We start from the raw sequence: 13,263 nt of genomic DNA, 5'->3' as shown, positions 1-13,263 counted from the left end.
AAGTCGTCCTCTTTCAGTGAATGGCCAGTCTGCTCAGACACTTCCAAGGGCTTCTCATCTCATTCAGAATCAAAGACAAGTAGTTGCAGTGGCCTACATGGCTTTACACAGATGCTACTCAGTGTCATCAGGGATCCACATCTGGCTGTGACTGTTGTATCCCAGCCATGAAGAGATCAGTATAGAAAAACAGAATAGGGCTTAGAAACTTTTATAGCAGTTTGACAGCATGATTTTATGTCTATTGAATCTAATAATAAGTTGGGGCTTATATTTTGTCTATCCTTTTTTTTTTTTAACAGTGAAAAGATATATATTTAGAACTAGCCAGCTGGACTCATTTTAGATGATCCCAATTTTGTTGGCAACATCCAAAGCATTGTAATCAGGAGCCAACGGAATATATGCCTTCCTGTCTCCATCAGGCCTGACCACGATGTTGACCTTGGCCCCATCAGTGTCATAGAGCTTCTTCACAGCCTGTTTGATCTGGTGCTTACTGGCTGTAACATCCACGAAGAACACAAGCATGTTGTTGTCCTCTGTCTTCTTCCTGGCCACCTTAGTGGTCAGGGGAACTTGAGAATGGCTTGTTTCCTCACTGCCTTCAGTGAGGAAGCCTTATTTAATTGTGTGTCTCTCCCCAGAGCCCAGAAGAGTACTTGGCACATAGTGGGTATACAGTAAAAAATTATTAAATATTTGAAATCTGAGATGAAAGTTAATGAATGTAGGTACGGGAATTGTACAAGGGATAGGAAGTACCTTGGAGAACTTCTGAAAGCTCCAGGCACATACTCGAAGATGGAAAGAGTAGGAGTTAGCATTTCCAAAAGTCATTGGGGATGCCCATTTTTTTCCCTACTGTAGGAAGAAGGGTTTGCTTGATCTTACACCATTGTTAGAGTTTGAGCTTTGAGCAAGTGAGGGTTTACTCTTTATTCTTTTTTTTTTTTTTTTTTTTTTTTTTTTTCATTTCTAGGCCATTCCCCGATTTAACCAGAAAGGAGAAGTATATAAGGCACAGATAATGAATGTGAGCTGGTCAGCTGATCACAGAGTTATTGATGGTGCTACAATGTCACGCTTCTCTAATTTGTGGAAATCCTACTTAGAAAACCCAGCTTTTATGCTACTAGATCTGAAATGAAGACCGATAAGACATTCTTGAACTTTCTGAGCTTCCAAAGAGTATGTAAACCCTAGCTGTGCCAGCACATGTTCATCTTTACAATTTGTATTGTAAATGATTTGTATCATATGATTAAGGATCTAAGGTACAATATTTGTCACTGTTCTATTAGACTTTTTACTGAAAATGAATAATGGGGTAATGGTTCTCCTGGGGCTGTCACATTTTATAGGTCAGAGTGTGACTTCTTAATACGGTGCTGACATTTTTGTGTCAATGACTTGAAACTGGCAAGATTAACAAAATCAGGCAGGGCACGGTGGCTCACGCCTATAATCCTGGCACTTTGGGAGGCTGAGGCGGGCAGATCACCTGAGGTTAGGAGTTCAAGACCAGCCTGGCCAACATGGTGAAACCCCGCCTCTACTAAAAATGCAAAAATTAGCCAGGTGTGGTGGTGGGTGCCCATAATCCCAGCTACTTGGGAGGCTGAGGCAGGAGAATCGCTTGAACCTGGGAGGTGGAGGTTGCAGTGAGCTGAGGTCGTGCCATTACACTTCAGCCTGGGCAACAAAGCAAGACTCTGTCTCAAAAACAAAAAAACAAAATTAATGTTACTAAAAGACAGGTAGCCATATACAGACAGTATATGCCCTATTTTTTTTTAACCAACTCTTAATGAAACTTTTTAATTATACTTAAGAAACGGAATTTATATGCAAAAATATTTTCCATTTCCCTGTTATGCTAATTGTTGTATAAAATAAGTGCAATTATACTTCTCTTTGGAGATATCCAAGAGTATGTGCTTGCTCTGTATAGAGAACATCATCTGTAAATGTCTTATTTATATTAATTAATGTATTTGAAAAGGGAAAAGTATAAACTGGCCTTAAAAATGTCCAATTATAGTTTTATAACCAGTCTATTAAAGGTGTTTGTTTAAAATGGATATACTTTTAGATTTTTGGTAATGGTTTGGTATTTTCTTGGGAAAGACCTTCACCTTTGCAAACTTCCCTCATGTAAGGAAGGTACTTTAAAGGTAGCAGCCATTGACATTTCTTTTTTTTTTTTTAAATTTCAGAAGTCTACTTCCTTTTAACTTTTTTGATCTTCAGCTAAAAAATAGGATAAGAAATTAAGGTCTATTCCATTCTTCATATCCTGGGTAAGAATGTAAATAAGAGGAGAAGGAAGAGTCTAATCATAATTATGGATATAAAAAATAAGAAATTTTATATAGAAATGAAGGTTTGATAATGGTCATTTTGCTAACGGTCTACTTTAATCAGAAATAGCATCAAGATGAATGTATCCAACATTTCAATTTGCATTCGGAAATCCATGTTGTTTCTAATATTGTCCAGTGGAAAACTGTATGCCAAAATTAGTTGTTTAAGTGAAGTTTTGTGACAGAAAAAAGGTTGTTTTAGTATCTACTTGGTTTTTCTCAAAATGGAAATAATTTTAAAATCAGGAAAGAATAAATCAGCCAGGTGTGATGACTCGTAATTGTAATCCCGGTTATAGGAGAGGCCAAAGCAGGAGGATCACTTGAGGCCAGGAATTTGAGACCAGCCTGGGCAACATAGTGAGATCCCATCTCCAAAATTAAAAAAAAAAAAAATTAGCCTGGTGGCTCACGCCTGTAATCCCAGCACTTTGGGAGGTCAAGGCAGGCAGATCACCTGAGGTCAGGAGTTCAAGACCACCCTGGCCAACATGGTGAAACCCTGTCTCTACAGTTTTGTAAAAATACAAAAAATTACCTGGGCCTTGCAGTGCACGCCTGTAGTCCCAGCTACTTGAGAGGCTGAGGCAGGAGAATTGCTTGAGCCCGAGAGGTGGAGGTTACAGTGAACAGAGATCATACCACTGCACTCCAGCCTGGGCGACAGAGCAACACTTTTGTCTCAAAAAAAAAAAAAAAAACTTAGCCAAGTGTGGTGGTGTGCATCTGTAGTCCCGGCTACGCAGGAAGCTGAGACAGGAGGATCAATTGAGCCCAGGAGTTCAAAGCTGTAGTGAGCTGTCATTGTGCCACTATCCTCCGGTGTGGGTGACAGAGTGAGACCTGATCTCTAAAAAAAAAAAAAAATAGGTCAAATAAATGCTGTTATTGTAAAATTTCAGATAATACAAATAGTTAACCAATAAAATAAAAAATCATTCATAATTTTACCACTATTAACATTTTGATGTATGTATCTGTATATATGGCTATTCTTCTTTATTAAAACAGGATCATAGTGTATCTACTATTTTATTATTTGATTTTTAAAATTTAACGTTATATTATGGGTAACCTTACATGTCAATAAACAATTCCACATTATCATGCTTTAAATGGCTGCATAGGCTGGGTGTGGTGGCTCATGCCTGTAATCCTACCACTTTGGGAGGCCAAGGCAGGTGGATCACAAGGTCAGGAGTTCGAGACCAGCCTGGCCAATATGGTGAAACCTCATCTCTATTGAAAATACAAAAATCAGCCAGTCATGGTGGCAGACACCTGTAGTCCCAGCTACTCGGGAGGCTGAGGCAGGAGAATTGCTTGAACCAGAGGCGGAGGTTGCAGTGAGCCGAGATCGCGCCACTGCACTCCAGCCTGGTGATAGAGCGAGACTCTGTCTCAAAATAAATAAATAAATAAATGCCTGCATAGTATTCCATTGTATGCATTTATTATATATTCAAACATTAAACATCTACCATACCAATCATGGTTCCAAGTATACAATAGCCACCTTCATGCTCCCTTGATTGGGTTTACAGTCTAGTGAGGAGACAGATATTAAATAACTGCAAAAAACACTATTCTTGGTAGTTAATAACCCAGATGCTATGAGCCATCCAGTAAAGGTTACTGATCTTATCTGGAAGGATCAGAAGATGGTGTCCCATAATTTAACCAATTCTCTATTGATAGGCATTTATTGAGTTTTAAATGAATAATGATATGATCAGTAAAAATGTCCTCCTCACTTAAAGAATAGAAAAACCAGGAGACAGGAGTTCTGAAATAAATAAGTATGTAGGTCCAGCATCAGTGGCTTAAGATACTCTTTTCCTGAAATAACCCTTAAGTTATCTGGTTCTATTCCAACCCTTGGGCATTACCATCTTCTCTTTGGTCTCATCCATTGAGAATTCAGCAAAGGATTTGTTCCCCACTGTGTGCACGGCCCTTAGGATAGCAGGATTCCCTGAAGGGGGCCAGAGGGGCAGGAGCACAGCCTTAGTGGCAGTGCTGGTCCATGAGGCTCTACAAAGCAAGGGATGGGTGTTTGGGAGGGGGAAAAGGCTCTTGCTGTACTCCTAGAGGTTGGAATTAAAGTAGAAAAGCCAGAAAATTCAAGTCCTTTACTAACATGTCTGGAGATTAGAAGGTATATGTACATGGAGGAGAAGCCAAAATTATTGCTGCGAGTGGTCAACAAGAAAATCAAGGCTCTGTTCATTATGTAGAGCATTCCTCTGATATTTGAAAAAGAAGTGCAACAGGAAAGGAAGTCTGAGGATGGAAGCCAAAATTGGTATGAATTTATAATTTAGAGATCAAAATGTACCTTATGTTGAAACCTATGTGAGAAGTGATTATGTAGAAAGAGTGAAAGTGATAGCTGTTAGTCTGGAAAGCCCACTGACTTGTTTGGGCATTTCTCATGGCTTCCCACTCCAAGTGGATCCCCAAAATCACTTGATGGATTTCCTTGCTGATTTCTAAGTAAACTATGGTTTAAGAAAGAAATGATGGGACTCAGCACTACCCTACAGTACCAAGAATACAAATGTTTCCGTGAAATCTTCAAAGACATTTGTAAAATTCAAGCTGTAATTGGTTAGTTAGTTCATTCTGCACATATTTATTAATTGTATATTCAGTTTCAGGCTCCAGGGTAGAGATTATGGATAAAGGTAAACTAGATAGATGAAGATTTTGCCCTCACAGCAAAAGCTTTAGCCAGTGATTAAAGCTATCACTGGAAGTCAGTCTGTGCAAATAACCTAGAGAAGAGCAGTGCTTTTAGAGTTGAACTATATTCCCAGTCAGTTCTTAATGGTGGTTTTGCTCCTTCCCTCTACACTGTCTTTTCCTGAGATTGGATCATATGTGTGAACCCACATTGTTTCCAGTCAAAATCACCAGAAGAGGCAGGACAGAGTGGCTTGTGCCTATAATCCCAGCACTTTGGGAGGCCTAAATCGGGGGACCTCTTGAGTCCAGAGTTTGAGACCAGCCTGGGCAACCCCATCTCTACCAAAAAAAAAAAAAAAAAAAAAAAAACCCACCAAAAAACAAAAACCAAAACAAAAACCACCAAAAAAACAAAAACAAAAACAAAAAATTAGGCTGACATAGTGACATGCACCTGTGGAGGCTGAGGTGGCAGGATCACTTGCACCTGGGGGGGCAAAGGCTGCCATGAGTTGAGATTGTGCCATTGCACTCCAGCCTGGGCAACAGAGCAAGACTCTCTCTCTCTCTCTCTCTCTCACACACACTTTCTCTCTCTCTCTATATATATATACACACACGCACACACACATCCAGGACAGCTTTTGATTTGTCTTTCTTGGTTCATGTGCCTGTCATTGTGGGCAGGAGAATAGAATACTCTGTCCACACTTGAGTCTTATGGTCACCTTTGGAGCCTAGGAGTCAGCCATCCTCATTCAACTACATATATCGAGAATGGGAATCTGGGAGAATTTTTTTCTGGGCAGATTAAAAAGGAAATCAACTATGTAAAGTAAGGCATTGCCTTCCCACCCCATCCCACCTCAGTTCATGTTAAATTATGAATTTTTCTAAGAGAGTTCTTTAATGACATGGATAGAGAAGAAGCTGAGGTAGCAGTAGAGTAGGGAGTGGAAGGCAAATACACAAGATACTGTTAAACTGTGAGGCTGTTTGTTGCAATTGCAAGATTTTATAATTTCTCCAACAAAGAACATTTGTATTTTCTTCCCAGTTTAAGTTCAATGTTAATTTGAGAAATAATTCTACTCTCAAACTTCATGCTGTGCTGACAGTTCAACTGATGCTGTCAAAATACGAATTACTAGTTTCAGTATTCTCTATTCATCTGATTTTTCTTAAAATGGTTGCATGTTAATATACTTACTAGCTTTAATGCTCTACTCTTATACTGGCACCTTAATTGTGGTACAAGGAAAAAGGTTAAGTTAAAATTTCCAAGCCTAGGCCGGGTGCGGTGGCTCAAGCCTGTAATCCCAGCACTTTGGGAGGCCAAGACGGGCAGATCACAAGGTCAGGAGATCGAGACCATCCTGGCTAACACGGTGAAACCCCGTCTCTACTAAAAAATACAAAAAACTAGCCGGGCGAGGTGGCGGGCACCTGTAGTCCCAGCTACTCGGGAGGCTGAGGCAGGAGAATGGCGTGAACCCGAAAGGCGGAGCTTGCAGTGAGCTGAGATCTGGCCACTGCACTCCAGTTTGGGTGACAGAGCGAGACTCCGTCTCAAAAAAAAAAAAAAAAAATCCAAGCCTAGTTATTTGGTCAAACAGAAGATTAACAGAACTCCATGGCTTACCATAGGGATATTTATCAAGAGAAAAAGAAGATACATATTTGAATTTACATGACACTTTCTGTGAAATATCTGGATTACCAGATTAGTCTGAAACAAATACCTTCCAAATTCTACAATGCATGCCCAGGGCACTCTTTACAGTACCTGTTTGGGTCTTTTCTTCTAATTTTAAGCACCTGTCCCAACATCTTCCAAAGGCTTGTCATAATAAGCAAATAACCTCAGAGCAGACAAAATGATTTAACCTAAGAACCTTGAATTTCTCTCCTTTTCACCTCAAAATTTCTATTCTCACACTTTCTGTTTCTTTTTGTTTCTCTTTCCGAGAAGTGGTTCTCCATCAGTAAATACCAATTTTTTTCTGCCCTCTATTATTTATTCCATCTCTTCCTCCTGGTCCCTGCCCCATGTTGAACCCCCATTGCCCCACTTTGATCCTTCAGTCTCTTCCTCACATCCAGAACTGAACCAGATTTACTCCCTTAGCACACTGATTAAAATTTATTTCCATTTCCTTATGGAGGAGGTATTAGAGACTGATCCCAGAACTCTGCAGATTTCAGTGTGGCAGGGTAATGTTATGTGTCCGTAAACCTGGTTCCTTTTCTTTCAGCCTGCAGTTAGGTAGGGCCATGTCATTTATTTGTAACTATTAGAATATGGGTATATGGGTTGAATTAATGTAGGCCATTTCCAGACATGGCCCATAACACTTCTCAAGAGATTCTTCACATTCTGTCTCTTCCCCTCCAATATGCACCCTTCAAGGTTGAAGATGGCACCACACAAGATAGAAGGAGCCAGTGTTCCAAATGACTAGACAGAGCAGAATGCTCTCCTTCCTACACCCTAGCAGTGATTGGTTTGGATGTGATACAGTTGAATAATGCACTTTTATTGTTTTAAGACATTAATATTTTGACATCAATCTGCTAGTCTCGTTAGTAAAACGAACTCTGAGCTGTCTAATGCGGTAGCCTTCAGCCACATGTAGCTATTTAAATTTAAATTTTAATTAATCAAAATTCAACTCAGATATACTAGCCATATTTCAATTGCTCAGTAGTCACACTAATTAATTTAAATTTAAATTTAAATAGCTACATGTGGCTTATAGCTCCATACTTGGATAGCAGAGATGTAGACTATTTCCATCAACACAGAAAATTATATTGGATAGTGCTGCCTTAACTAATAAGACAGAAATGTTCTTATTTTGTAAATAGTCCCTAAAACAAACAAAAAATGAAGAACTCCCTTCTTCTCTAATGGCAAATTTCAGTTTGCCTAAAAGGAGACTCAAAATGCTTTTCTTACATTGTTACCTCTGACTGCCACTAAATGAATAAATTTCCTGTCTTGCTCCTTCTGCCAGACTTCTTGAATGGGTGGTGATCTTTAACTCCTTGCAATGCTGGCTTTTTTTCCCCACTGCTCACCTGTCATCATTGTTGGCCACAACTCCCACCAAGATGTCTCCTAAATAGTTCTCTGAACCCACCTCTGTCCGACATTCATTCCAATGCTTTAGCATGTCAAGGTCATCAGATGACTCAGTGACATCTCAGACAGTCAGACAGACCAGGTCAACTATGAACTATTTATGTCAAACCTAACACGATTCATGGTATCCTTGCTATCCCATCAAAATAACCACAGGCTTTTTAAAATTTTTTTGAGACGGAGTCTCACTCTGTCACCCCGACTAGAGTGCAGTGGCGTGATCTCGGCTCCGCTCTCTGCTCCGTCTCCTGGGTTCAAACAATGCTCATTCCTCAGACTCCCGAGTAGCTGGGATTACAGGCATGCACCATCATGCCTGGCTAATTTTTCTATTTTTAGTAGAGACGGGGTTTCGCCATGTTGGCCAGGCTGGTCTTGAACTCCTGGCCTCAAGTGATCTGCTTGCCTCCGCCTCATAAAGTGCTGGGATTACAGGCATGCGCCACCATGCCTGGCCTGCAGCGTCCTTTATTTTACAAAAGGCATTACCATTTAAACACTGAAGATAGCATGAATCACTATTTTTGTTTTGTGCCAGTTGTCATTTTTCACACACACACATGCACACACCCCACCATCACCACCACCACCACCACCATCATTTCTGTAAACCAATCAACAGTGGAGACACTAGAGACTATTATATGAAAACCATTTATTCTATAGTTTACTAGGAATTGGATAGAAGTTAGCAACTAAGTTTGCAAGTTCAGAATAAAATGGAAATGAAAATTCATTATGTGACAGTCTCAGTACTGAGCACAAAGGCTTTTAACCACAAGCAAATTAATGTGCTAGCCAGACCCTGTGAGAGAACTCCAGGCCAGCTTGCTAAAATTGAGCAGGAGAATTTGGAGACACTCCAGAGGAGAGCCACAGAAACAACTGAAGCATGACAAGAATAATTGCAGTTCTGTTATAGAGAGGTCATCTATATCAGGCTTTTATGGAGTACCATGTGGAATGTTACAACGCAAAGCATGGGGAACAGCTGTTGTGAGTCTTAACAAGAGATAGGACAGAAGAAATGAGAACAGGTGGAAGATCAAGAATTTAGGTTTGATATGGAGAAAGATGGAACAGTCAAAGAAAGGGATTCACACTGATTTTTGGCTAAGCAGAAGGCAGAGTCCTCCAACGGGCAATGCAAGTGCCCCCACCCATCTACACCCCAACAAGAGCCATCAAACTGTATTAAACTTGGAAAAAGCTATTTAACTTCAAGTGTGCTGCAAGAAAACTTGCTAACAGTTCCCAAAATGTGCTAAAAAGCAAAGTCCAAAAAGACCATAAAGTCTGTAGAGAAGTTGTAAGAGTGCAGTCAGCTATAAAAACCTAGCAATTTAATTTCTTAGAAAAATGTAGCTGGAGTTCAAACTGTAGTAACAAAGGCAAGTACATTAAGTTGTGGGCAGGTGTAATTAAGTTAATAGGAATGGCAGGGATGAATATAAATCAGAACAGGACTAACAGTTTGAAACATTAGATATTCAAATGCTCAGAACTGATGAGCCAAGCCACTACGCTAACAACTCTGCAAACCAAAGGTTTCACAAATTGCACAAGAACCTGGCCTCGATCCCATTGTGTTGCTGGCATAAGATTAGAAGGGCCTGTTGGTTCAAATGTTGCTTTGGATAGAGCAGGACAAACTTGCCACAGCAAAGACATCATTTTTAAAAACCACTACTGTCCTTTAGTGCACTAATTTCTCTAATAATTAGGTGTATATTAGAAATAATGATATGTAAGTGCAGTATACTCCAATTTCAACAGAATGGTGTCATTTCTGTAAAATGTTGATTTTCAGATTGTCATACTTTCTAAATAGAAAAATTTGTCACAGCTTCCATATTTACAAGATATTAAACATTCTGTACAATATTTGTAGAAATATGAAAAACCAATTTTTGTAGTTGCCTTTTGAAATGTATACAAAATATCCAATGTGGGCAACATGGTAAAACGTCATCTCTACCAAAAAAAAAAAAAATATATATATATATATATATATATACACACACAAAAAGTTAGCCGGGCATTGTGGTGCACGCCTGTGGTCCCAGCTACCTGGGAAGCTGAGGTGAGATCACCTGTGCCCAGGAGGTGGAAGCTGCAGTGAACTGTGATTGCACCACTGCACTCCAGCCTGAGTGACAGAGTGAGACTTTGTCTCAAACAAACAAAAAGAAACATATACAAAATATATTAGAAAGTTGGGTTACTATCCTTCAAACAAAGGATTACATAATTTGCACAGGATTATGTGTGTAAAAAGTTTTAAATTCAGTATAGCTTTTATTTCCACAGAACTAAAAGTAGTGCATAAAAATAAAAGTGGGGTGAGCATATCTTTTTAATTTGCTTTGCAGTAAAAAGTATCTCAGTCATAGGAAGCCAATGCCATTTCTGTATCATTTGACACAGAAGGGGTCTTGTTTTTTGTTTTGTTTTTCTTTTGAAGAAAGATGTTTATGTCTTCTATTCTTCTGATTTGGAGTTTAAATTACCCCCAATAAGTTTGCATAATATTCTGATCACTACTGCTTAGGTGGTATATTTCTTATGAGAATTATCTTTACATATTGGGAAAAACTATGGCAGCCACTTCATTCATCAGAGAAATTGTGTTTTGTTCACTTGTATTTTGTTTGCTAAATGACATTGGTTATTTAGACTCATGGCATGCTTTTTCTCAAATGAAGATTTAAAAGTCATTTCCAATGTCCATCTAACTTCTATCCAATTCCTAGTAAACTATAGAATAAATGGTTTTCATATAATAGTCTCTAGTGTCTCCACTGTTGATTGGTTTACAGAAATGATGGTGGTGGTGGTGGTGGTGATGGTGGGGTGTGTGCATGTGTGTGTGTGAAAAATGACAACTGGCACAAAACAAGCCTAAAAATCAGAAGTACATTTTAATTCCTAGTTAAAAACATTAACTTTTTATTCATAAAATACATATTTAATAATAGAAAAAAGAAAAGGTAATAATTTGCACTTAAAATGAACAATTTTTCTTAGCAATTTTACTAACTTAAATATTTAAGGTATTAAAAGATTGAAACTGGGCCGGGCTTATGCCTGTAATCCCAGCACTTTGGGAGGCTGAGGTGGGCAGATCACTTGAGGTCAGGAGTTTGAGACCAGCCTGGCCAACATGGTGAAACCCTATCTCTGCTAAAAAATACAAAAATTACCTGGGTGTGATGGTGGGTGCCTGTAATTGAGGCAGGAGAACCGCTTGAACCCGGGAGTTGAAGGTTGCAGTGAGCCCAGATGGCACCACTGCACTCCAGCCTGGGCAACAGAGCCAGACGCTGTCTCACACACACACACACACACACACACACACACACACACACACACACACACAAAAAAAAAAAAACAAAAAGATTGAAACTGTGGGGAGATGCAGCAGAAGTCGTATGTGACTGACTGGAATCAGAGTTTAAGGTCCAGGGGAAAGACATTGGGTGTCCACCAGCATTTCCCACCTCTCCTCAGAAATAGTCTCTTTGTGAGACCACTTTGTGAGACCAAGTGGTACAAGTCAGGATGTAGCCATAACTTTCTAATATAAATCTCAAAATATGGAGAAGAATGACCCATTAACATTCAGCAAGTGTACAGTCTGTTATTTAAGAGTTTTCCTTGCATAGACACACAGACACACACACATCCGTCCACCCAACCTCACCTGGAAGATTTCCACATAAAAGAATATCGGTGTTCACAATAGTGTAGTACTGGCATAAAGACAGATATAAAGAATGGAATAGAATAGAGGCCCAGAAATAAACCCTCACATATATGGTCAAATGTTTTTCTGACAAGGGTGCCGAGACAATTCATACTCTTGTGAAAGGGGAAAGGACAGTCTTTTCAGCAAGTGGTGCTGGGAACACTAGAATGAAGAATACAAAAGAATGAAGTAGGATCCTGCTATGGTCTGAATATTGTGTCCCCCTGATTAATTCATATGTTGAAACCTAATCCCCAAGGTGATGTATTAAGAAGTGGGGCTTTGGGGAGATAATTAGATCATAAGGACATTGCCTTCATAAATGGGATTAGTGCCCTTATAAAAGAGGCCCTGAAGGAGCTTGTTTCACCTATGAGGATACAGGGAGAAAGTACTACCTATGAGAAATACACCCTCACCAAACACCAAATCTGCTGGTGCCTTGATCTGGGACTTCCCAGCCTCCAGAACTATGAGCAATAAATTCTATCATTTAGAAATTGTCCAGTCTTGGCTGGGTGCAGTGGCTTATGCCTGTAATCCCAGCATTCTGGAGGCTGAGGCTGGTGGATTGCTTAAGCTCAGGAGTTTGAGACCAGCCTGGGCAACATAGTGAAACCCCAACTCTATCAAAAATACAAAAAAAGAAATTAGTTGGGCATGGTGGTGCATGCCTGTAGTCCCAGCTACTCAGGAGGCTGAGGTCAGAGGACCACTTGGACCCAGGAGGTGGAGGTTGCGGTGTGCGTGATCACACCACTGCACTCCAGCCTGGGTGAGACTCTGTCTCAAAAACAAAAGGAAAAGCAAAAGAAATCACCCATTGTATCTCAGATGTAAGGATGGATCAATGTACACGAATCTATAAATGTTAACACACGTTAACACACTAAAAGAACTATTTGATCATTTCAATAGATGTAAAAAAATATTTGACACAATTCAACATCCTTTCATTTTAAAAACTCAGCAAATTAGGTATAGAAGGAATGTACCTCAACACAAGGAAGACCAGATGTGACAAACCCACAGCCAACATTATACTCAATGGTGAAAAGTGGAAAGTTTTTTCTATAAGATCAGGAACAAGACAAGTATGCTGTATTAATATGTTCTCTCACTGATACAAAGATACTACCAAAAGAGGTTTAACTGACTCACAGTTCTTCATGGCTGGAGAGGCCTCAGGAAACTTACAATCATAGCAGAAGACAAAGGGGAAGCAAAGCTTGTCTTACATGGCAGCAGGCAAGAGAGACAGCAAGAAGGGGGAAGCACCAGACACTTATCAAACAACTAGATCTTGTGAGAACTCA

The 13,263-nt window shown here is 39.6% G+C and overlaps 1 protein-coding gene across 4 annotated transcripts in view; it reads left to right on the top strand.

The window, feature by feature from the left end:
- DBT (dihydrolipoamide branched chain transacylase E2) overlaps nucleotides 1-13,263 on the top strand; it is a 68,073-nt gene that overhangs the window by 47,706 nt on the left and 7,104 nt on the right. For 2 of the 4 annotated variants that reach the window (XM_010377235.2, XM_010377234.2), the window contains one exon: nucleotides 983-2,033. In XM_010377235.2, the coding sequence (XP_010375537.1) occupies nucleotides 983-1,150 (168 nt within the window). In that variant the 3' untranslated portion in view covers nucleotides 1,151-2,033. Of the gene's footprint in view, nucleotides 1-982; nucleotides 5,421-13,263 lie in introns of those variants that run through there. The other 2 variants (XM_030934991.1, XM_030934990.1) reach the window with 2 other exon arrangements.

The sequence above is a fragment of the Rhinopithecus roxellana genome, chromosome 8, assembly GCF_007565055.1.
Source record: "Rhinopithecus roxellana isolate Shanxi Qingling chromosome 8, ASM756505v1, whole genome shotgun sequence".
In the NCBI taxonomy this organism is placed as follows: Eukaryota; Metazoa; Chordata; class Mammalia; order Primates; family Cercopithecidae; genus Rhinopithecus; species Rhinopithecus roxellana.
Note: the sequence above shows the minus strand (reverse complement) of the source record. Positions and strands in the feature narration are given on the sequence as shown.